A 19544-nucleotide genomic window follows, 5' to 3' on the forward strand; every position below is an offset into this window, starting at 1 on the left:
TTTCTGTTGACCCAAAAAGTTGCCACGCTAAATATTGAACAACTCGTGCGCAATCCATACCACCACGCGTAGGATGTTCAGTACCGGAGATAACTATTATGATTTGGTAACAGCAAGTAACCGGATAAAGAATAACTAACTTAATAAATAGCACTTGAAAATCCAATCTATCACTACAGCGACAGAACTTCGTCAGTAAATCGCATCCAGGAGGGACCCCGTCAGCGTACAGTCAGCTAGCGGCTTATTCTTGATCATCGAGGTCAAGAACGAGTAACAGCAAGAAGAGAAAGAAGTAAGAACAAGACTACATGAGCTAGATAGAAAGATATTAGATGCATATTAATAATCGTTGTATCTTTCAATCGACCATGACCCCTTATAGTTAAAGGGCGACATGTCTTAGCTATACATAATTAAGACTTCTAATTCAAATCGAACAAAACTTACATATATGATTCAGCTATAACATATGAGTCTAAATTTTCTATAACTAACATATATTTCCTATTTAACTACGTAAATTCTCATATATATATATATATATATATATATATATATATATATATATATATATATATATATATATATATATATATATCCGAATATCCTTTATTGTAGTTCGGTCTTCTTCGATTTGACTACGTTTTCGATCCGAACATCTGTCTGTATCATCTGGACATGATTATGATTACTGTTCATTGATCAGTTACTATTTACTGATCGGGAGGTACTGTTTATCTGATCATAGTTGCTGTTTATCTTACTAGAGATACTGATTATAGTGACAACTATAAATATTAAATCTTATCATAAATTTTTTTTTCCCTTTTGTCTGGGTGTTGAAGGGGCATGCAGGAGCTAGCCCATAGCCAAGCTTTGTACAGATCTAAAACAAAGAACATGTACTCGATCCGTTGATCCGTATTGGTTGATTGGTTTTTACTTCAGTATATGCCAAAAGTTGTTTTTGGTAATCTTGCTATATGCTTGTAAATTGTAATGACAGTAGCTGCATGGCATGCCATTTAAAAAGAGAGAGAGAGAGAGAGAGAGAGAGAACAAGATATTTTTCAGTGAGCTATGATGAGCTATTCCTCTAGTTTGTTTAATTTGTCACACAAAATGTTTTTTTAATATTAGTCAGACTAGCTGTAGCTTAGAAATTAGAATAGAAACTAAGACCTTGCTTAGAACGCAAAAAGAAAATCATACGAATTTTGTTGGAATTCCAAAAGGATCCGAATAGTTCCCGTTGAAGTTGGAGCCTTTAAAAGCGTCTTTTGTCAGGTAACAGGATTGACTGCCCACTGCGTGCTGTTAATTATGCTACTGTTCTTATATAATTTAAAAAATACTTTTGTTTTGCTTATTTATAAGACGTTTCTTCTCCATTTTATACCACCACCCATTATGAGTTCTCATAAGAAAAAGAAGGTGGTGTGTAAATAGTACCTTAGTTGAATATAGAATGCGGTATTCTCACTTGTTTCATCATAATCGTTATTACAAACAAAATATTATATTGTTTTGTGTCGAATATAATACGAATACAAATAATAAAGTGACATAGTATACTATTATAAAATATATCTTCGAGGTGAGAACTTCTTTGTAGATGATATTATTGACTGTGCATATCGAATTGACGCTCACATCATTTTCTATTGCAACAAGTATTTTAAGATTACGTCTTGTAGTTACTCGCAATAGGATGATATAGAATTGTCCATAAGAGAGGATTTGGGAGGTAGATTTTAACATGTGAGATTGTTTGGTCATTGCGAAATTTAAAGGGAAACATTTCGTCGTCAAATGGGTAGAAAAGTATTCGCGGAAGAAAGACTCTTTCAGCATGTTGTACAGCACAATTTCAACATCAATGGTGTTCCTTTGGAATACTTTTACTATCAACCTTTTTCCTTTGGGCTCTCTTTTTAGCATGCTGGTTCAATATTTTTGAGCAAAATCATAGGGCAATTAGCCTTTAGTTTGAAAATATATTGTGGTAGTCCATTTGGTATGAGAGAATTCAAAAATTATGAGGGATAGTATTTGCTAGGATCATCCTCTGCACAATTGTAGATATGATAGACCATCTCATATGCAGGAAAGCGTTTGATAACCTTTATGTTTATGCCATCAATGTTCTCATTCCTTGTTGATAAAATAGCTCGATATGTGATGTTGTCTGAATTAGACATGTTTGTTTCTATACTTAGAAAAACTATCAAATAAATCTTCAATATCAGATTCCACACTTGTGTAAGGCACACATATATCATCAGGTAATTTTATGTAATCATCTTCGACAGGTTGCTCAATGTCATTCCTAATATGTAGTAGGAAGCTATAAAACTATGAATCGGATTGAGCCCTTATATTACAAACAAACCTCAGCCATGTTGTCTCATAGGTAAGACCTATGTAATGTTGTTGTATTTGTTATTTGTGCCCTCGTCTAGAAGGATTTGCCTAAAGTTACCTTCAAAAACTATTTCCATTCCTCCAAATGGTATATCATGCTTTTTCATGATGTCTCTCATACTCTTATCAAGTGTCTCAATTGTCTGCTTTTTTGTCATGGAGATTTTATCCCATAATATAAGTGAAGCCAATCAAAGAAGCTTTGTTGTCACACTGCTTGGTAAAGTTACACACCCTGCCATCTTGTATGCTTAGTGGTATCTTAAATCTTGAGTATATAGTCCTGCCACTAGGCATGATGGACGCAACAACAATAGACATTGCGGCATTAACAACTATCTTTCCCTCACTACAGACTCTTGCTTGTAAAGCTTTGTATAGGATTGTCTTTTCCGATCCTTCCTGGATTGTCAACAAAGAATACACATCCACTATCGTTGTCAATAAATAATAGTATATTATCCTAAGCATATTGTTATTCACAATTGAGAGATGATGTGGCTAAGGCCAGCTCATAATCTACCTCAATAAAGCTCTTTTTGAATATTTCTCTTATCTCACCAGATATGGTGTCATGTGACTCTTCAATATCAAAAAGAGGGGATGATTCATGTACTTACACAGCAACTATAGATATCAAAAAGAGGGAATGATTCATGTCCTTACACATCAACTATAGCATATTTCTAGTATCTAATAACACCATCTTTTCAACCACATGTAAATTCATTTGGAATCGGCGAAAATCTGTCTAAGACCTTCGTACCTGGTTGATATTGACGCCTACTTATCTCAGGATACCAACTGAACTCCCTTCTTGGTAACAAGAGAGGGTATGACAAAGGGTTGTAGGACCCATGATAAGACCTAATTGAATAATGTGTTGTTATGAAAGAGGTTATGCTGCGATTTTATTGTCCGTGCTGCAATACAATAATTTCAACTGGTTCGTGCGGTGCCCTTGTGCCTTATGTAACATGTGCACCCGATATAAAAGAACCACGTTGTACGTACAGTAGAAATAGGCCATTTTCGGTCAGGCAGCAGCACAACTGCACAAGGGCGTCTGCAAGTTTTATCATCAAATCCAAGTCTGATGTTTTGCCAAATAAAAACATTTGGGGCACTTTCCCAACCAAGTATACATTTGATACATTTTTACTGGTTACAACTCTCAAAGACACACACCCTTCACATTATTTCCCTTCGGTTACAAATCAGCATCTCCCATACAGATTTAACAGGGTAAGAAAATCAGCAAGTCAAAAATGCATGTCACCTGCACAGTATGTGTAAAGCAGAAAAGTCCCATGGTCTCTTGGTGGGAAAATCTGCTGCCTTTCTGCTAAGCCTGTCACAATATCGTCCTTTCATGTTTGCAGTTTTCCAGAAGGGCAAGCATCTTTAGCTTCCAGGAAGCACACCAAAATCATCACCAAATCTATATATCCTATATCTTCCTTTCTGCATCTATCGCTATCATTTTTTTAATTTCTGAGTATGCATATTCTAAATCCTAAAAGAATATCAAGACCTACCTCATTGATCCTGGAAATGTAGATCCATGTCTCCAGTGTTATCATCATCATCATCAAGGTAATCCACAGGCAGATTTGCAGGTCGCCTTTTTAACCTTTGGAATATGTCATCAAGAGATTCAGGCGAAGAGACATTCGTGTGTGGAGCAAATCCTGGATCTTGGCGCAAAGGGAGGAACTTCTTGGAACCCATATTTGCTTTGAAGTTCTGGAAACCAATCTTCATTGAGGCCCATGTTGAGGACATTCCAGCTGGTGGTACACCAGCATTGGGCCGCTGTTCAGAATTTCCTTCTTCAAGCAAAGACACAGAGTTCGATGAGATTTCCTTTTTTGCTGCCTTCACTGCCTGCCGATTCTGTTCTCTAATAGAAGAGTACTTGCTGGCAATAGTTTCCCTGTTGTTAGCATATTTCGACTGGCCAACTCTACCGTCAATTCTTGAAGAAGTTGCTCCTGCTTTCATCTCCACTGTATTTTCAACCTGTAACACAATAGAGAATGGAAACAGAAACAGTAAGTACTAACTACTAAGTAAGAAGAATAACCTTAATTCAGCTGCAGCCAATCAAAGGCTACAAACGAGAAGGAACAAATCCATTTCAGCAACCCCCCCCCCCCCACCACCACCACACACACACATCAAGACCAAAACATATCCTTGAAACTGTTTAATTTACAATCCCCAACCTGTCCATTAGATGGCACACCAGCAAAACCAGGGCAGTTTTGGGCCAAGGGTTATGAATTGTGATTTTGACCTGTTTTTGTTAATCAGAGGGTGTAAAATGAATGGTTTTGTAATTCAAGGAGTTTTCTGAACCCAAAGAATGGCAAATATATGTGTTGAAGGGATGCAAAATGGACTTGTTCCAAAAGAGAATGGCAGATAGTTTAGCAAAGCTCCAAGGATAAATGGAAAAAGCATTCTACGCACCAATGGTACGTTTTGGGATTCAATATCTGTGTTCACGCCATTAAAATTTCTTGCCAATGGAATAATCTGCTCACCCACTTTGCATCCTTGTTCAATCCACGACCTCTCTGGAGAAAGAAAAAAAATTAGTAAGGAGGAATTCAGAAGAACCAAATGCAGTGTTTGCACCAACAGTTCAACAGTAGTTACACAATCATAATTCAGAATCCTGTTTAGTTCACTAATCACTACTATGTAATAATCCCATAGAAGCTTTCATTTGCAAAGGAAAACATGGAAACCTAAGGAGGCCCAATAAATGGGAAGACAAATATGTACTTAAGAAATAGGGTACCTCCAATTCTCCAGAAACAAAATCTGTGGAGTCCTTACCTTTTTGTAGAATAATCATTCCAGAAGGATCAAAACCATCCACGTTCTCTTCTTCACGCTGGAACTTGAACATTTTCCAGCTTCCGAAGAAGTCAATCACACGGCCAAAGAAATTACTAGCAACCAATAGCGTATAGACAACCATAATAAGTGGATAGATCCTGTTGAAGCCTCTCCCAAAGAAAGGAACTGCGTCATCAATGTTACCCATCCTCTACAACAGATGATTTGTTCAGCAGTTAGCTATGAAATTTTATTTGGTAAACAGTAACTACAATAAACAAAAAAAAAAAGGAGCGAAGTTGCCAAACATTTCCTTTTCAAATGTCAAGTATTAGCACAATTTCATGTAACCAAATAAGACAAAGACTATCACAACTATTACCTTCTCAAAAGTAGTTTTGGCATTACCACCAAGGCGGATGAGATTCAGGAAGTTATAAGAAATAGGAGGAGCATATCTTGCAACCATTCTGCAAAAAAGAATTTGGTGCACAGCCTTGAATGAGCTGAGCAGCTTTGGAAACGGAATCACATCAAGCATAAAAAATAAAGCATTGAAAACTTACGAGCAGATCATAAGCAAGCTGACAGAGCTGGTTTGTCTTGGAGTCAGAGAATAAAACATCAGCATACCAATCTTAAATAGTGAATAATATGTGCAGATGCACATATACATCAAGGGGACAAATGCAGCAACCTGTGAACAAATGGAAGTTTGTAACTGATGCCAAAAAAACTGAAATTTTGAGATGAAGTTACAACAGAGTGAAAGAACAGGGAATTTGCCATTTCTAAAATACAACGAATATGCAGTAGACCTGAATGCATTTAACATACTCTGAGACTCGCCTGGTAAGTACATTCACATATATTAGTGCACATATGTTTAAATTTAAGTTACCAGTAGGTGACAACTGCATGGGATTGTTGTGGGCTAGACATGAATATCTAGCTTATCAATAATAATGCAATATAGTAAGCATTGCGGTGAGTAGTTAGTGTCACAACTAATAAAATTTCCTCTAAACTGGACACAAGATAGAGACCCGTTTCAAATATTTACATGAAGCGCTCAGATTCGTACCTGGACCAAAACCTCTTGCTTTCCTACAGCTTTTATAAGAATGGAAAAAAGTGATAAATCAACACCACTTGGAAGTAAAGTGGCTTCAGCCAACAGTATGGCAGCTGACATGCAGCCAAGGATAACAGCAAATGCTTTCTGAAGCTGTTTTCTCAGCATACAGCGCCAAATGAACTCTGGAAATGTAACAAAAGCATCCTTGAGTTGGTTCAATCAACTATTAACCAGACAAGACATAGGAATTAATTCGAACTCACTAAGAATCTAAGCTAATTGAGAAGTTGATTAAGGAATTATGACTAGGGAAAATTGCAAAAATCCACCTGCAACTTTGGGGGTTTGTAAAAAAACTGCAACTTTTTCTCCAGTCTCCCACTCACAACTTTAGGGGTTTGTCAAAAAAAAAACCTATGCCCGTTGACCCCACGATGTGGTGCATGCATGACTTTCTAGGGTTTCTAGGGTGTCGTAGTGATATCTAGCTTCACATCCGACATATCGGGGAGCATTTAAATGGGTCTAGCTTTTCATTATTTGGGCTCCCTACTCACATGCTTTTGAATATTCATCCTATTGAAGTGTACAAAACTAGAGTGGCAGATCCAATTTAATGGTTCAGGAGACTATAAAAAATGATTCTAGAAGCCACTGTTTTATTTTGGAAGTCACACAAGCAGCATATCATGCGGTCAAACAATGCTAGGGAGGTATTTGACGCCAAATAAGAGTTGCAGGGGGTTGACTGATAAAAAACAAGTTCTTGGATTTTTTGACAAACCCCCAAAGTTGCAAGTGGGTTTTTGCAATTTTCCCTTATGACTAAGATAAAAACCAAAAAAAAAAGTAGAATAGGGGAGAAGAATACCCATAGTGTCCAAAAGGGATCCAAGTGTGCATGAACGACTTTCTCTGAAATTTGATATGTATTTCCTGTTTTAAAAAATAAATTAATCAATACTGCCTGTGGTTGATCTAAGAGAATCTCAGATGAATGCGACTGGTTTGCAGTACATAATGCTCAAGGTTTCTCAAGCAAATTACTAAAAATAGAAAAAAACGGTTGCTCATGCCTGTAATGGTCCTCATGTTGACAAGCACAAGCATTTATATTCTACAGCAATGGGGCTATTCGGACCACCAATCAAGTATTCTGGGTCAGTATTGTTATATTTTATATGATACATCCAACAGACTAACGTTGCCAAACTTTTTTGGAACTGTTCACAGTCCTGTTGATACCCAATTTACTATCCTTTTTTTGTTTAATTAACATATTGAAAACTCCTTTATCACTTGGCATCACTTAGTTTGACAAAATTATCAAGTTTCACAATTAGAATACAAAAAAGAAAAGGATTCCTCCAAAATATATTATCACGAAAATATAGTTGAATGGGACCGAAGACTACATCATAGTTCCTGTAAGATAATTCAGGAAAGTTGCAACTGATATTCTTTCAAGATTTAAACACTCCTGTTGTACACAATAATTTTACAGCAATTGACTTTCAGTAAATATAAAATCAATGAACTCACCATCTGTTTGCATCGCGACGCTCATAATTTTTTATAGTGTCTTCTAGTTCAAGGGCTTCCATGACATAAGTCATATACTCACTGCACAATCACAACACAGTTAAAATCTACCAGTTAAATAGTGCAGCTGCAGTCACACCTTCAATATTGTTTGTTATACTCTAGGATTTACTGCTGAATAGGTTTCCATCAAAACTGCATGTGTCATACTTGACAATCCACATTACCAAATGAAATATATCATCTAATGGTTTATCCTATAATACCTTTTGCACCTATAATACTCCTCATGGGCCCTCCTGAGTTGCTGCCGAAGCGTGGCCATTGATTTATCATCAGTGTCATAGTCCATATCATTTTCGCCTAATCTACCACCAGAAGGTTTAAAGGATGGATCATCCCGCAGCTGAGATGGACATAAAATCATAAGTTATTTTGCATAATAGCAATATTTTAAATTCAAATTCCACCAGATTGCAGCAGTACCATTTGAGCCAACATGTTGTCAATAATGTCCATATAAGGCCTCAAAAGGTCACGTTTTGACATTTGATTCGAAGTGGCTTGAGCAACCTGGAACAGGAACACCACTTCGGCATAATGCAAGAATAATGTAACTTATCACTTAATAATTTATTTATAAAATATACTTACAACAATTGCATTTGAATATTCTTGATGAGCATTATCAAGCTTTACAGCCATCTTGGCAACTCTATGAGAAAGTACTTTTTGGCGGTGAGACCAGTCTGCATTTTTCCAAATATTCCTTGGAATTTCACTCAATCCAAAACCAAGAAGAAAAGCACCAGTCACCAGTCCAAAGGTATTTGAGCATGCCATTGCAAATCCCACAATCCCACCATCCCTGTCAAGAAAATTTATTCCAGGTCAACACTCTACTAGATAAAAAGTTTAAATGATAGCCAGTTTCGGAACAAATATTTCTCAAGAGCTCAAGGCAACAGCATCATTCATTCGGATGAAAGCAGTATTTTGATGGTACCATTGATTATATTGTTCATTTTATGAATCAAATGTGATTACGCAGCGCTAACCTTGGCAATTAAATGCAGTGTTTGTACTGCCTTGTGTTGAATCTTATAAGGGTATTTCAGCAAAACATTTCACCACTAGCTTGGCAACAACACCAATACAATAAATAAAAGCTGAAAATAATGATGTTCCGAGGACAAAATGGTTGATAAAATTTAAGCGACATTGCAAAAGGCTATGTTCACACATCAGACTGGTAGTGGAACATGGAAGCTCGAGTGAAGATCGATACATACCAAGCTCTATGCATGATTAAGAGTAGTATGAGTCCAATAAGACCAATGACTCCCACAATTGAATAAAAGAGCAGGTTCATATGAATACTAGTTTTCAGCCTTTCTTTGACGGTGAAATCTCCTGCATCTTCATAGCCCTGAATAGTAGGAACTACAGCCCTGTTTAAAGACATAAGCACAATCCTTATTTAGGGATATCAACTATCAAGACTGATGCAAACGATCTGAATAAATAATAGTTTATCCAATACAAATTTAGATTGAAGGTCCTAGCAAATCATAACTACAATTGTATAACTGAACTGACACCCAAAGACTGCATTGAGCTGTCCCACTAGAAACAGAGTAAGCTGGCAACCGTACATCCAGCACTAGCTTAAATACCTTGAAAGATCTAGCAGGTAATAGAAGTTGTAACTTGTAAGTACATAAATAGGGAAAGAATATTCCAGCGTTTTGCTTTTTGCAGACCATACAATACATAGCCAGTGTTTTTCCATGTACCAACCTAGTTAAGATAAAGCCAAAAGAGCTGCATTGATGCCCAAAGAGTGATTTGCTAAATCATTGCAGTTCTGTGGCAAATGATGAAGCAGCATAAAAAAAGGAAATTTTGCATTTTGAAAATTGTGCTGACATGTTGCAACTTGCAACGGCATATGTCAACTCATCAAATAGTTGTTGTAGATGCCACTAAGATCAGGAATAATGCAACTACAGGGAGGCAGCTATACAAGGCATGTTTGTAGCATACCATGTTAAGATAAACGTGCTCCAATATGACCAGCTCCAAAAGAATCCAATGGCACCCTTCTCACTGCCAGTTAATGTCTGCAAGTGAGATGATGTAAGAGTTTAGGCCTAAGAAATAGATGAAGACAGTTTTCCAGCACAGAACATGAATAAAGATTACAAAGTTCGTCACACAGATAAAGTAATTTATATATGTATTAATATTATTTAAAGGATATATTGTAATTTCTTGAAGTTTAGAAAGATATAAACATCAAGAGTTTACATGTGCTTAAACCTAGTTATCAAATATATAGGCCAAATGGCAGGCTGATTCCATTCCATAGGCCTCAGGTTTGGCCATAAGGACAAAAACATTGACATCGACATGTATGTGAGTGTATCCACATAACACTAAGACATGCTAACTTTCTTAATCTAGGGTTTATCACTAGCGAAAGATAACCTGATCTCTCAACATTTCCACTGCAACTGATCTCTGTGACTGGAGGAACTAATTGAGAAGATGCTCCGCCTTTTGGCAGCTACAGAGAGGAGGTCGACACCAATGCTTTCACGGTGCTCGGTCTGAAGAGACTTGTGAATCTGGACCATGTATTCTGAAGAAGTTAACATGTTTTGATGCCTGGTTAATGTTTTAGTACAATTGTTTGGTACTTTAGTTTGTATCTGTTGAATGTTGCTGCTTGCTGCAGCAGGATTATAACTCTAAACTAGAGGGATGCTATGCAGATAATTTTCCCCATTTTGTATGTGACTGCACTGCACTAGACATCAAATTTGTACAGATGAAACTGAAAGGAGACCTATTCTTAAGGGAAAAAGTTAGCACAAACAAAAAAAAAATGCTTCCAGAGTGTCAAGTTGTCGGAATCTAACAAAATGGTGAATGTCATGAGTCAATTTGAATTGCTGATTTACTAGGTTAACTCCGCAGTGAACGTTGGACCAAACGTTGATTGAAGAGGTGACATCAGGGGACTGTAGATGATTATGTGATAACCAGCTGTGAAGAATCAAATAGTGTAGACACAGACTTCTCGGAAGCTAATTGGGGTCAGGCAGACCATACACAATCCTCCTATGGTGTCAATTTGCCTATGTAAGTTGTTTCCACTGCATATGTAAGAACTATGAAATGAACCGGTGCTTCTGTGATGGACGGCAGGGGTGAATCCTGTTTCTCAGACCTCATTCCGCAGCAAGACACAACAATTCAAATGCGTACTTCACAGAAGAAGAAAAAATCCCCTCCAAGCCCTAACAAGCCTCCCAGTTCAAATTTCGGGTGCAATCCGCGCATACAGCCTAATTGCGCGAAACTACAACACTCAGTTACCTCCGTCTGGCGGATCTAACCGCACCGACGGCTAAACACGGTGACGGTCGGAACCGGGGGCGGGGATGGGGAGAGGGGGAGACGAGGCGAGGGATCTGACCGTCCAGATGTCGGCGGGGACGAGGATGATGAAGGAGAGGGAGCAGAACCAGGCGTATCCGACGGTGGCGACGACATAGCGCGGCACGGCGGGGCCGGCGAAGTAGCTGAGCGTGACGACGACCATGCCCAGCGTGAGGGGCAGCGATATCAGGTAGAACACCCACATCTCGACACCCTCCGCTCCCCCGCGGCGACGGCCGGAGGAGGAGTGGGTGAACCGGAGGAGGAGGACGAGGAGGTGGTGGAGTCAGGCCGGCTCAGAACCGGAAGCTTCTCCGTGTCGCGGCAGGCGGGTGGAGGTGGGGCCCGCGAGATCGGGGTGCTCTTTTGTCTCCGGAGAAGTGGAGAAGCGCACGGCGGGGGAAGAAGAAGGTGTTGGTGGGCCGAACAGGAATTGTTCGGTGGAGTATAGAAATGACGGTACGAGGGGATTACTGGCTCGCACGCAAAGATTGGATCCATTGTCAAGCGAACAAGGTCAGATTATGTGTTTGTGGGTGATTTGACTCTTTTAACATTAAAAATTAGGCTTCGCTTTAAACGTTAAAAATTAAGAACAAGTTCTAAATTAATTATGAAATCTCTAAAAACAAAGCAGGTAAGCTCTTCCACATTGTTTATGGACCAACTAGCTAAGGGTTTGTGCGTTATAATAAAAATATAAATATTAGACATAATAATATCAAGCATAAACTCAAGATATGGAATGTGAATGTGTCATGCGAGTACAGTCAAATGAATATGTCGAAAGTGATACCGTAGTTTGATTTCAAATTAGATCAAAAAAGATAAAGATGTTATCTGCTAATTTTTCTCATAATTTCTTCATTTATTTTTATTAGTAAAGCAGGTCACATATCTATAGCCAATAATGAAGCGAAGAGATTGGAGGATAAGGATAGATGGTAAAAATTGATAAATTATTTAAATTTTAGAGAATTTTATTAGATAGGAGTATAGTAGGAAGAAGAGGTGTGTTTTATATAGTAAAGATATAATGATTTTTTTACTCTTTTCACTCCTTGTTTCAGGTCAAGAAATTGACTATACTTAAATTTATTTAACTGTTAATGAACTTTTCACATTGTTAGTTTTTTTACTTATCAAAGATTCTGATCTGAAGTGTAATTCTCAGCTCAATGTATAAACGATATTTCCAACTTTGAATAATTCAAAAATTGCTTAGAAAACTGCAACCTTTACAGCCTGCCCTGGTACAGGCGTACAGCAGTCTATTATGCTATATTTCTGGAAGCATCTAAATATGCTGTTTGGCAGCTAGAGATATCTGGGTGCAGTGATTTCATCCCTGTTAAAAAAAAAAGCCTAGTTTTATAGCCTGAATTAAGTAGCATTTTTTAGCATATTTATTCCAAGTATCCATTGTAGACAATTGGAATTTCCTTTTATTTTGGTGAATACAGTTCTCACTTTTTGTATCGCCTATGGATGACTTTTTATGGCAGCTGTTACGCTTACGCCTTTGAGTTGCCGCTCAACGAAGTCCCTTCTTGTGCTTCTTTGTTGTAGCGATTAAGAAGAAAAAAGGGAAAGCAATGTGTCCTTACAAGACCTATTGATATTTCTTTTCTAGTTTAGTTGATGATTTCTACCTCAGGCATTTTAAAATTTGAACTGAATGAAAATGGACTTAAGCCTTCAGGTTATAACCAGAGCATGCGCACTGAATAGGCTGCAATTTTTAAGATATATGCACTGATTCTCCATTACTAAATTTGATCATTTTCTACAGTGCTATGATGGAAAGTAACTCTTATGCTAGCATATTATCGTAGAGAAGCTGGGAAAAAAATCTTGCCTGGTCTTCGAATTCAATTTTGGATCACTTTCATAATCCAATAGACAAGGTTTTTGACCTTTTTGTTGATATTCATGTTGCATTCTTACTCTAAATCCATTTTATGCCTAAACCTGTGTGCTCTTCATTCCTTGCACTATTTAAAACAATGTATTCATACTCTTCATTCCTTTATATAAGGAAATTTATTATTATAAGTAATAAAGACTGGCAAAGCTTCTGATATATGAGATGTTTCCAGAATCATCCTGTAACACCCTACCTCCAACTGAGCCTAATCATCTGAAAATAGGAAATTTTAGCAGCATTTCCTCTGAAGAGCGGTATAACTGACCATAAGAAACAAATCTTAGACAGCCAAAACAGATATAACCATCATATAAATAACCTTCACGACGCTACCAGCGTCCCACCACAACATATACCAAAACCATCGCCAACCCATCAACAAAGCTCAACTCAATCACCGGGTGACTATCGGCTTTGTGGTGAGGGCGTGCGTGCAACTACCCAGATCCAACCCCAATGCACGTCAGCAACTAAACATACCTGTAAAAGATTTAACAGAGGGTGAGACAAGCTCAGCAAGTAACAGCTATGTATATAAACACATCTCACTTTATCTTGAAAGTATTTGGAAATACACATCCTTCTCACATCAACAAGCCAAAAACTCATGGTTTTTAAAGAGGTTTTTACTTTCAGAATATTTGTCGAGGAAACGTCAAACTCCAACCCGTTCTTTCACCCAAAATGGCATTCAAATCCCCAGAATTCTGTATTCTCCAAAAATCATAAAGAGAGATGTATGAATGTCATGATGCAACTCCATTTGAGAGTTGGACGATGCCAACATCTCATGCAACTCCATGTACCGGTACGAATCACGCACGATGGCAGTGATCGGCCTTTATCACCATATGAAGTGCATAAATGCATATGTATGCATGTGAATTGACGTCAATTCTTTATTTCTTTTTGAATAGCTCAAGATAAAAACCACAACTGATTCATGAAAACAAACTGATTTCATGAAGATAAAGGTACAATCCAGATTAATAAGGAAAGCATTGATTTAAATAATCAAAAGCAACGACATCCATAGTTTAAATGGATTTGAAAATAAAACCATATATTTCAAATTTCTGTTTGCAAAAGAAGTAAGACATGAATATAAACATAGTATAGAACCACACCCCCAAGTTACTTGCCTTTCACCAAAAGCGACGAAAGAAATTCGATCAAGAACGCCCAAAAGCAGCACCACCTGTACAAGAATGTTATTAGCACTAAAACACATTCGAAGCACATAAAATATGAAGCGTCAACCCTACGTCGGAAAACGTCGCATCTACGCCGACATTTCGGACAACTGAACAGAGAGCTGTATCACATGAAATGATACGCTATTTCCAATTTAGGGTTGAACCAAAATCCTCATTACTTAGATTTCACTTCGAAGAACTGAATACTGCAACTCGGATGTCGTATCTTCGAGTCAACCACGATTATCAAAATGAATCGAACTATTGATCATATGAAATGATACGACACGAATTAACTGATTGGTTAATCCAACCACGAACGTCCAGAAATTACCGAGAATTCGCCTTCGAAAGTTTGACGATGAATCCGACGAAATTCCGAAAATTTCCAACTTCTTCCCTCTTTTTTTCTTTTCTTTTCTCTTTTTTTTCTTTTTCTTTTTCTTTCTCTTTTTTTCTTCTTCTTCTTCCTTCCTCTTTCTTCTTTCTTTTCTTTCCTTCCTTTTCTTTCCTAGCTTCTTCTCTGCTCTGCGTCGCTGGCCGTTTCGGCCGGCTGGGCTTCGGCGACACACCGAGGGGGAGGGGGAGGCGCCGGCGGCGGCGGCTGGCAGCGGCGGGCGCGGCGCGGCAGCGGCGGCGCCGGCGACAGCAGCAGCACGCACGGCGACGGCCGGCGGCGCGGCGCAGCAGCAGCACGGCGGCGCAGCTGGCACGGGAGCTCGGCGGCCGGCGGCAGGAGCAGCGCAGTGGCAGCAAGCAACAGGAGAGAGAGAGAGAGAGAGAGAGAGAGAGAGAGAGAGAAAACGCGAGAGAGCGAGAAGCCTCTGGATGGGTCGGGGTGACGACCGATCCATCCGGCTTTATCGTTTTTTTTTAAAAAAACGAATGGTCTAAACTTATTGGGCTCGCTACGGGTCTCAAAGTGCCCGGAACGGACGTATGAATAGCAAAATGGGTTCGTCTCGACGAGATGAACGCAACCACGGTCTCCGATCGTCGATACGAGCCTCGGATCAAAAAGTCAAATTTGGTCAACTCTCTCTTCTTCTTTTTTCCAAAAAAACAGTATTACACATCCCCCCGTACATATTGTATCTTATGTATGGTTGGTCGATTACTATTTAGACAAATTGCAGTTTCTTTCTGGATATGCCTCTTTTAGTATTGTAATGCTCCGGTTCCTTAATGTTTCTAGTTTGGAGTCGTGCGGCCTAAGTGTTTCGGTATAATAGGATTAATCTCATAATGGTAATTTAAATAGATTCATGCTAATTTATAAGTATTTGTGTTTCAAGCATAGCACATCTAGATTAATCTTTTTACACAAAACGAGTATGAAAGTATAAGAGGGATACTATGCATACATCGGCCCATCTGACATGGAAACTATAATGTAAGCGATTATAAAGACAGTGTATAAGCAAGGGCGGATCCACCGCTAGGGCGAGCCCGGGCGGCCGCCCGAGCTCCTCGGCGGTGGACTCCCTCTCTCCCTCATGGATTTTCAGAGGATTTATCGATTTTCGACGGCGTGACTGCGTGAGGCTATGTCGCTGTGAGGAACCGAGGAAGAAGAAGATCCATTTGGGGCTTTGGGCAATTGGGCTGTGAGGCCGACACCCGCACCTTTCCATCCGTACGGGCCAGTGACCCAGTTGGATTTCAATCGGCCCAGTTGGATTGCTTCCTCTTCGCCCTTTCCCGTTTCCCCCAAATCAGACTCCTAATCTTCACCACAACTCCAATCAGCCCCTGCCAACCGTAACTCTCGGGTTCCCAACGGCGGTGACCTGCGGGCAAGGAGCGAGGAGTCAACTGTCAAGGACGCCATCGGCTTCGGCCGGCCCACACAGCCGCACAGCGGCACAGCCTCTGAGGAGCTACAAGGAGCCCGACGTCGGGACGTCGGGTGGATGACCGGATTCCTCCTCGCCATTAGCTTCGTGGGGCTTCTCAACTTGCTCCCGCTCAGAAAGGTGCCTCATTTGTCCATTTCCACAAATTGTCTCGAATTAATGGAGCATTAGGATAGCATGCAGTATTTTTTCCCCGAAACCAACAACATGCAATTTTGAAGTAGTATATTGGCAATCTTTTTCTAGCCAGCTCAACTGCTTAAGCCTTTTGATATCAGTTCTCCAAAACTGCTAAATGGGACACCCTTGCGTGTTTTAGTACCTTTTAAGCTGTTACAGGTTTGAAGATATATGCATCAACACCTATTTTCTTTCATTTATATGTCGCACCTGATGATTTGCATAATATTTTTAGGCTTTGGTCATAGACTATAAATTGACTTGGATTGTGAAGTGGCACTGCTGCACAGGGCACTCCGCCACTCCGGCACTGGCTGCCACTACGAGCCACAAATTCATTCGAGGTAAGGTACTAAACTGGTTAGCTATCAAACTGATTTTGCTTGTCCAGTTGAGTTGTCTGTGTTAGAGAGTGTGTGTGACTGTGTTAGGCAATCATTGATTGATTGATTGATTCCAATTGTGAGTGTGACCGTGTGAGGCATTCAGATTCAGGATTTGAGGTACTGGTGATGAGCAATTGAGAACTCTTTGCTTTGTGCAAGTGCAAAATATGCAATTTGCATTGTGCAATGAATGAATCATGAATGAAGAGATTTCTTACCGTGTGTTGTATGCTTTGTAGGATATCAATTATTAAATCATCAAGACATCAATAATAAAGAGATTTTTCAAACCAATATCTTTGGATACCCGAAGTACGAGGGAGAATGGAGTTGGTGATAGACGTGATGCTGAAAATGGAACAGTAATCCTCACTCGGCCACTCCTGCTCCTGCATCTACTTGTATAGAATACAAAGGTATTAAGAATTTTGTTAGTTTCGCTTAATTATTGGGGACTTGTTCGCTTCACTTAATTATTGTCTTAATTAAGATATTTTTCTTTAATCTCATCTTAATGTTCGCCCTAGCTGCTTTGCCCGGCTGGATCCGCCACTGTGTATAAGTACACTCTGCCTCAAATGGACAACATGAATAATGAGAACATACAAGAAACCAACCACCAAGTCTCATGAAACCATATTTGTGGTTGTTTATGCCGTTTTAATGAAAAACGCACATTCCAGATTGTCGTGTTTCAGCAAGGCAGATATTGAAACTAGTTGAAAATTGAAACAAGTGTGATCTTGTTACAAATGCCTTCGTTGAAAACTTGAAATCAATTGGATTTTGTGCTAAGTCTGATTTGGAAAAAAGAACAGACTCGTGGAACGCTTATCTCTAATCAGGCCACGAGAGTTCATGCATGCCAGATTATTTTGCGCAGTTGCTACGGGGTGGAGCCTCGAGTCCTCCGATAGTCACGCGCGGAAGCAGCCAAGCAGGCCAGCACGGCGTCAATTGCTCCAGCTTCGGTGGAGAACGTTGATCCGTTGATCCGGTGCTCGATCGATCTAACGAGGAAGCAGGTCTGCGCTACATCCATTGATCCAATTTCGTTGGAGTAAGTTGATCATGTGCTCGATGAATTCTGGGAGTACCCGGCCGGCGACGCGCGCGGTTCACAGTGATCGCCACCGCTCCGTCTCCGATGCTCCTTGGCCTTATACACCTCGCCTCTCGCGCTCCTCGCGCACCTTGTCCTGGACAAGCTCGTCGAGCTTCTCGGCAGCGCGGGTGGGATCCCGCCGGCTCCTTGCCTCCTCAACGGCCGCCGCCTCCTTCTCCCTCAGCCTATCCAGTATGATCTTCAAGGCAAAGCTGACGTAGTCCGCGTCCTCGAGCACCTTCCGCAAATGGTCCCATTCGTCGTGGTACATCTTCGCAAGATATTCTTGGGTCTCGCCGCTCGGGAAGAGCTCCTCCACGGAAGCCCTGCCCTGGCCGCCGGATCCCGAGGCACCGTGCGTGCTCTCTCTCTGCAGCAACTCCGCGCGCGTCATCGTGGCCACCAGCTTCGAGTAGCCGGTCTCGAACTCCCACGCTTCCCTGAACCTCTGGACCTCTTCCTCGTCGTCCGCGCAGTGTTTCTTGCCCCCGCTCGGCCTGCTGCTCCCGGCGGCGCCTGCGTCAGCGTAAGACGAGGGGTTGCGCTTCGCCGTCGTGCTGTCGTCGACGCGGGGTTTCTTGTCCCTGCTCGGCCTGCTGCTCTCGGCTGCGTCTACGCCAGCGTAAGATGCGTGCTTGCGTTTCGGCGTCGGAGGCTGATCTTCAAGCTCTTCTTTTGCACAACGTGGCTGCGGGTCGTATTTCGAAGGAAGGAACCCGACGAAATCGCAGAGCAGGTCTCCGTGTGCCGAGCCGAGGAGTTGTTTGAACCGCCTGTAAACTTGGTGCGCGTTGAGGCCTCGCTCCGTGCCGACGTGCAATATCTCTGCGAGCAACCCATTGTACATCTCCATGTCCAGGTGCTTCGCCCGTTCCAAGAACTGCTTAGCCTTGACGAGCAATTCATCGTAAATGTCCTCGTCCGCATGCTTCGCCCCTTCCAAGAACTGCTTGTCCTTAGCCTCGTCGAGCGATCCATCGTAAATCTCCTCGTCCACATGCTTCACCGTGTCGATGCCGTCGCGCCCGTTCCGGCCGGCTCGTGGATCGGCACGCCCGCTGGCGCCCACTGCGGGGTGGCTGTTATCTCTCCTCCTGCGCGGCCTGGGAATACTGACATCGTTGTTGGGAAGCTCGATTTGATGGCCAGGGTCGAGGAAGCCTTGGAACCGGGCGAAGAGTTTACTGTTGCCCCGGAGGAGCTTTTTCGCACGGGCCACGACAGCACGGCCGTCGTCGATCGCACCATTGGCGTCCGTGACGAGGGCGAAGAACTCCTCTCCGACGACAGGGTTTGAGGCGAAATGGGCATTGATCTCCTCCAGGATGCTGATGGCCTCCGTGATTCCCTTCATTGGGTACAAATCCGGCGGCTGCGCCATGGCTGCTTGCTCTGCTCTGCCTCCGGCACCAGAACAAGGAGGTCGTTTTCTGTACGCGGCGTGTTCTCTCGGGTCATCTATTTATGACACGAACGTTTTCGATCCGGACGTGAACGAGTTTGGAGTTTGCAAGGAACATACCAGTACGCGTTCCGGAGTTCGATTCGGA

General features: G+C 41.0%; 3 protein-coding genes across 5 annotated transcripts; all 3 read right to left on the bottom strand.

The window, feature by feature from the left end:
• Positions 1-3510: 3510 nt before the first annotated feature.
• Positions 3511-11837, bottom strand: LOC133919813 (uncharacterized). Of its 3 annotated transcripts, none has more exons than XM_062364326.1 (15): positions 11382-11837; positions 9944-10020; positions 9190-9348; positions 8552-8765; positions 8384-8470; positions 8164-8303; positions 7898-7978; positions 7227-7291; positions 6362-6537; positions 5844-5974; positions 5660-5747; positions 5275-5488; positions 4903-5009; positions 3966-4449; positions 3511-3891 (listed from the first exon to the last, which is right to left on the bottom strand). In XM_062364326.1, the coding sequence occupies exons 1-14, from the start codon at positions 11547-11549 to the stop codon at positions 3967-3969; spliced, it is 2190 nt and encodes a 729-aa protein (XP_062220310.1). In that variant the 5' UTR covers positions 11550-11837; the 3' UTR covers positions 3511-3891; position 3966. The 3 variants fall into 3 exon arrangements, with proteins under 3 accessions (XP_062220310.1, XP_062220309.1, XP_062220308.1); XM_062364325.1 differs by having other exon boundaries at positions 3511-3897; XM_062364324.1 differs by having other exon boundaries at positions 3511-4449; positions 11382-11836.
• A 1616-nt stretch (positions 11838-13453) lies between these two features.
• LOC133918097 (uncharacterized) lies at positions 13454-15848 on the bottom strand. The gene is made up of 4 exons (XM_062361847.1): positions 15832-15848; positions 14802-15185; positions 14414-14469; positions 13454-13751 (listed from the first exon to the last, which is right to left on the bottom strand). The coding sequence occupies exons 1-4, from the start codon at positions 15846-15848 to the stop codon at positions 13735-13737; spliced, it is 474 nt and encodes a 157-aa protein (XP_062217831.1). The 3' UTR covers positions 13454-13734.
• A 2201-nt stretch (positions 15849-18049) lies between these two features.
• Positions 18050-19375, bottom strand: LOC133918098 (uncharacterized). The gene has a single exon (XM_062361848.1). It carries the CDS (start codon positions 19373-19375, stop codon positions 18050-18052), a length of 1326 nt encoding a protein of 441 aa, XP_062217832.1.
• Between the last annotated feature and the right edge of the window lie 169 nt (positions 19376-19544).

This window comes from Phragmites australis, chromosome 5 (assembly GCF_958298935.1).
Source record: "Phragmites australis chromosome 5, lpPhrAust1.1, whole genome shotgun sequence".
In the NCBI taxonomy this organism is placed as follows: Eukaryota; Viridiplantae; Streptophyta; class Magnoliopsida; order Poales; family Poaceae; genus Phragmites; species Phragmites australis.

Excerpts from the sequence above, each read along its gene's own strand:
- LOC133919813 (XM_062364326.1), bottom strand. The coding sequence starts at position 11,549 with ATGTGGGTGTTCTACCTGATATCGCTGCCCCTCACGCTGGGCATGGTC. Across the intron at positions 7,979-8,163 it reads GAGTATTATAGGTGCAAAAG|TGAGTATATGACTTATGTCA; the intron begins GTATTATAGGAT and ends GTGATTGTGCAG. Across the intron at positions 4,450-4,902 it reads AATCCCAAAACGTACCATTG|GTTGAAAATACAGTGGAGAT; the intron begins GTGCGTAGAATG and ends ATTGTGTTACAG.
- LOC133918097 (XM_062361847.1), bottom strand. Across the intron at positions 14,470-14,801 it reads CTTTCGAAGGCGAATTCTCG|GTGGTGCTGCTTTTGGGCGT; the intron begins GTAATTTCTGGA and ends ATTCTTGTACAG.
- LOC133918098 (XM_062361848.1), bottom strand. The coding sequence starts at position 19,375 with ATGGCGCAGCCGCCGGATTTGTACCCAATGAAGGGAATCACGGAGGCC.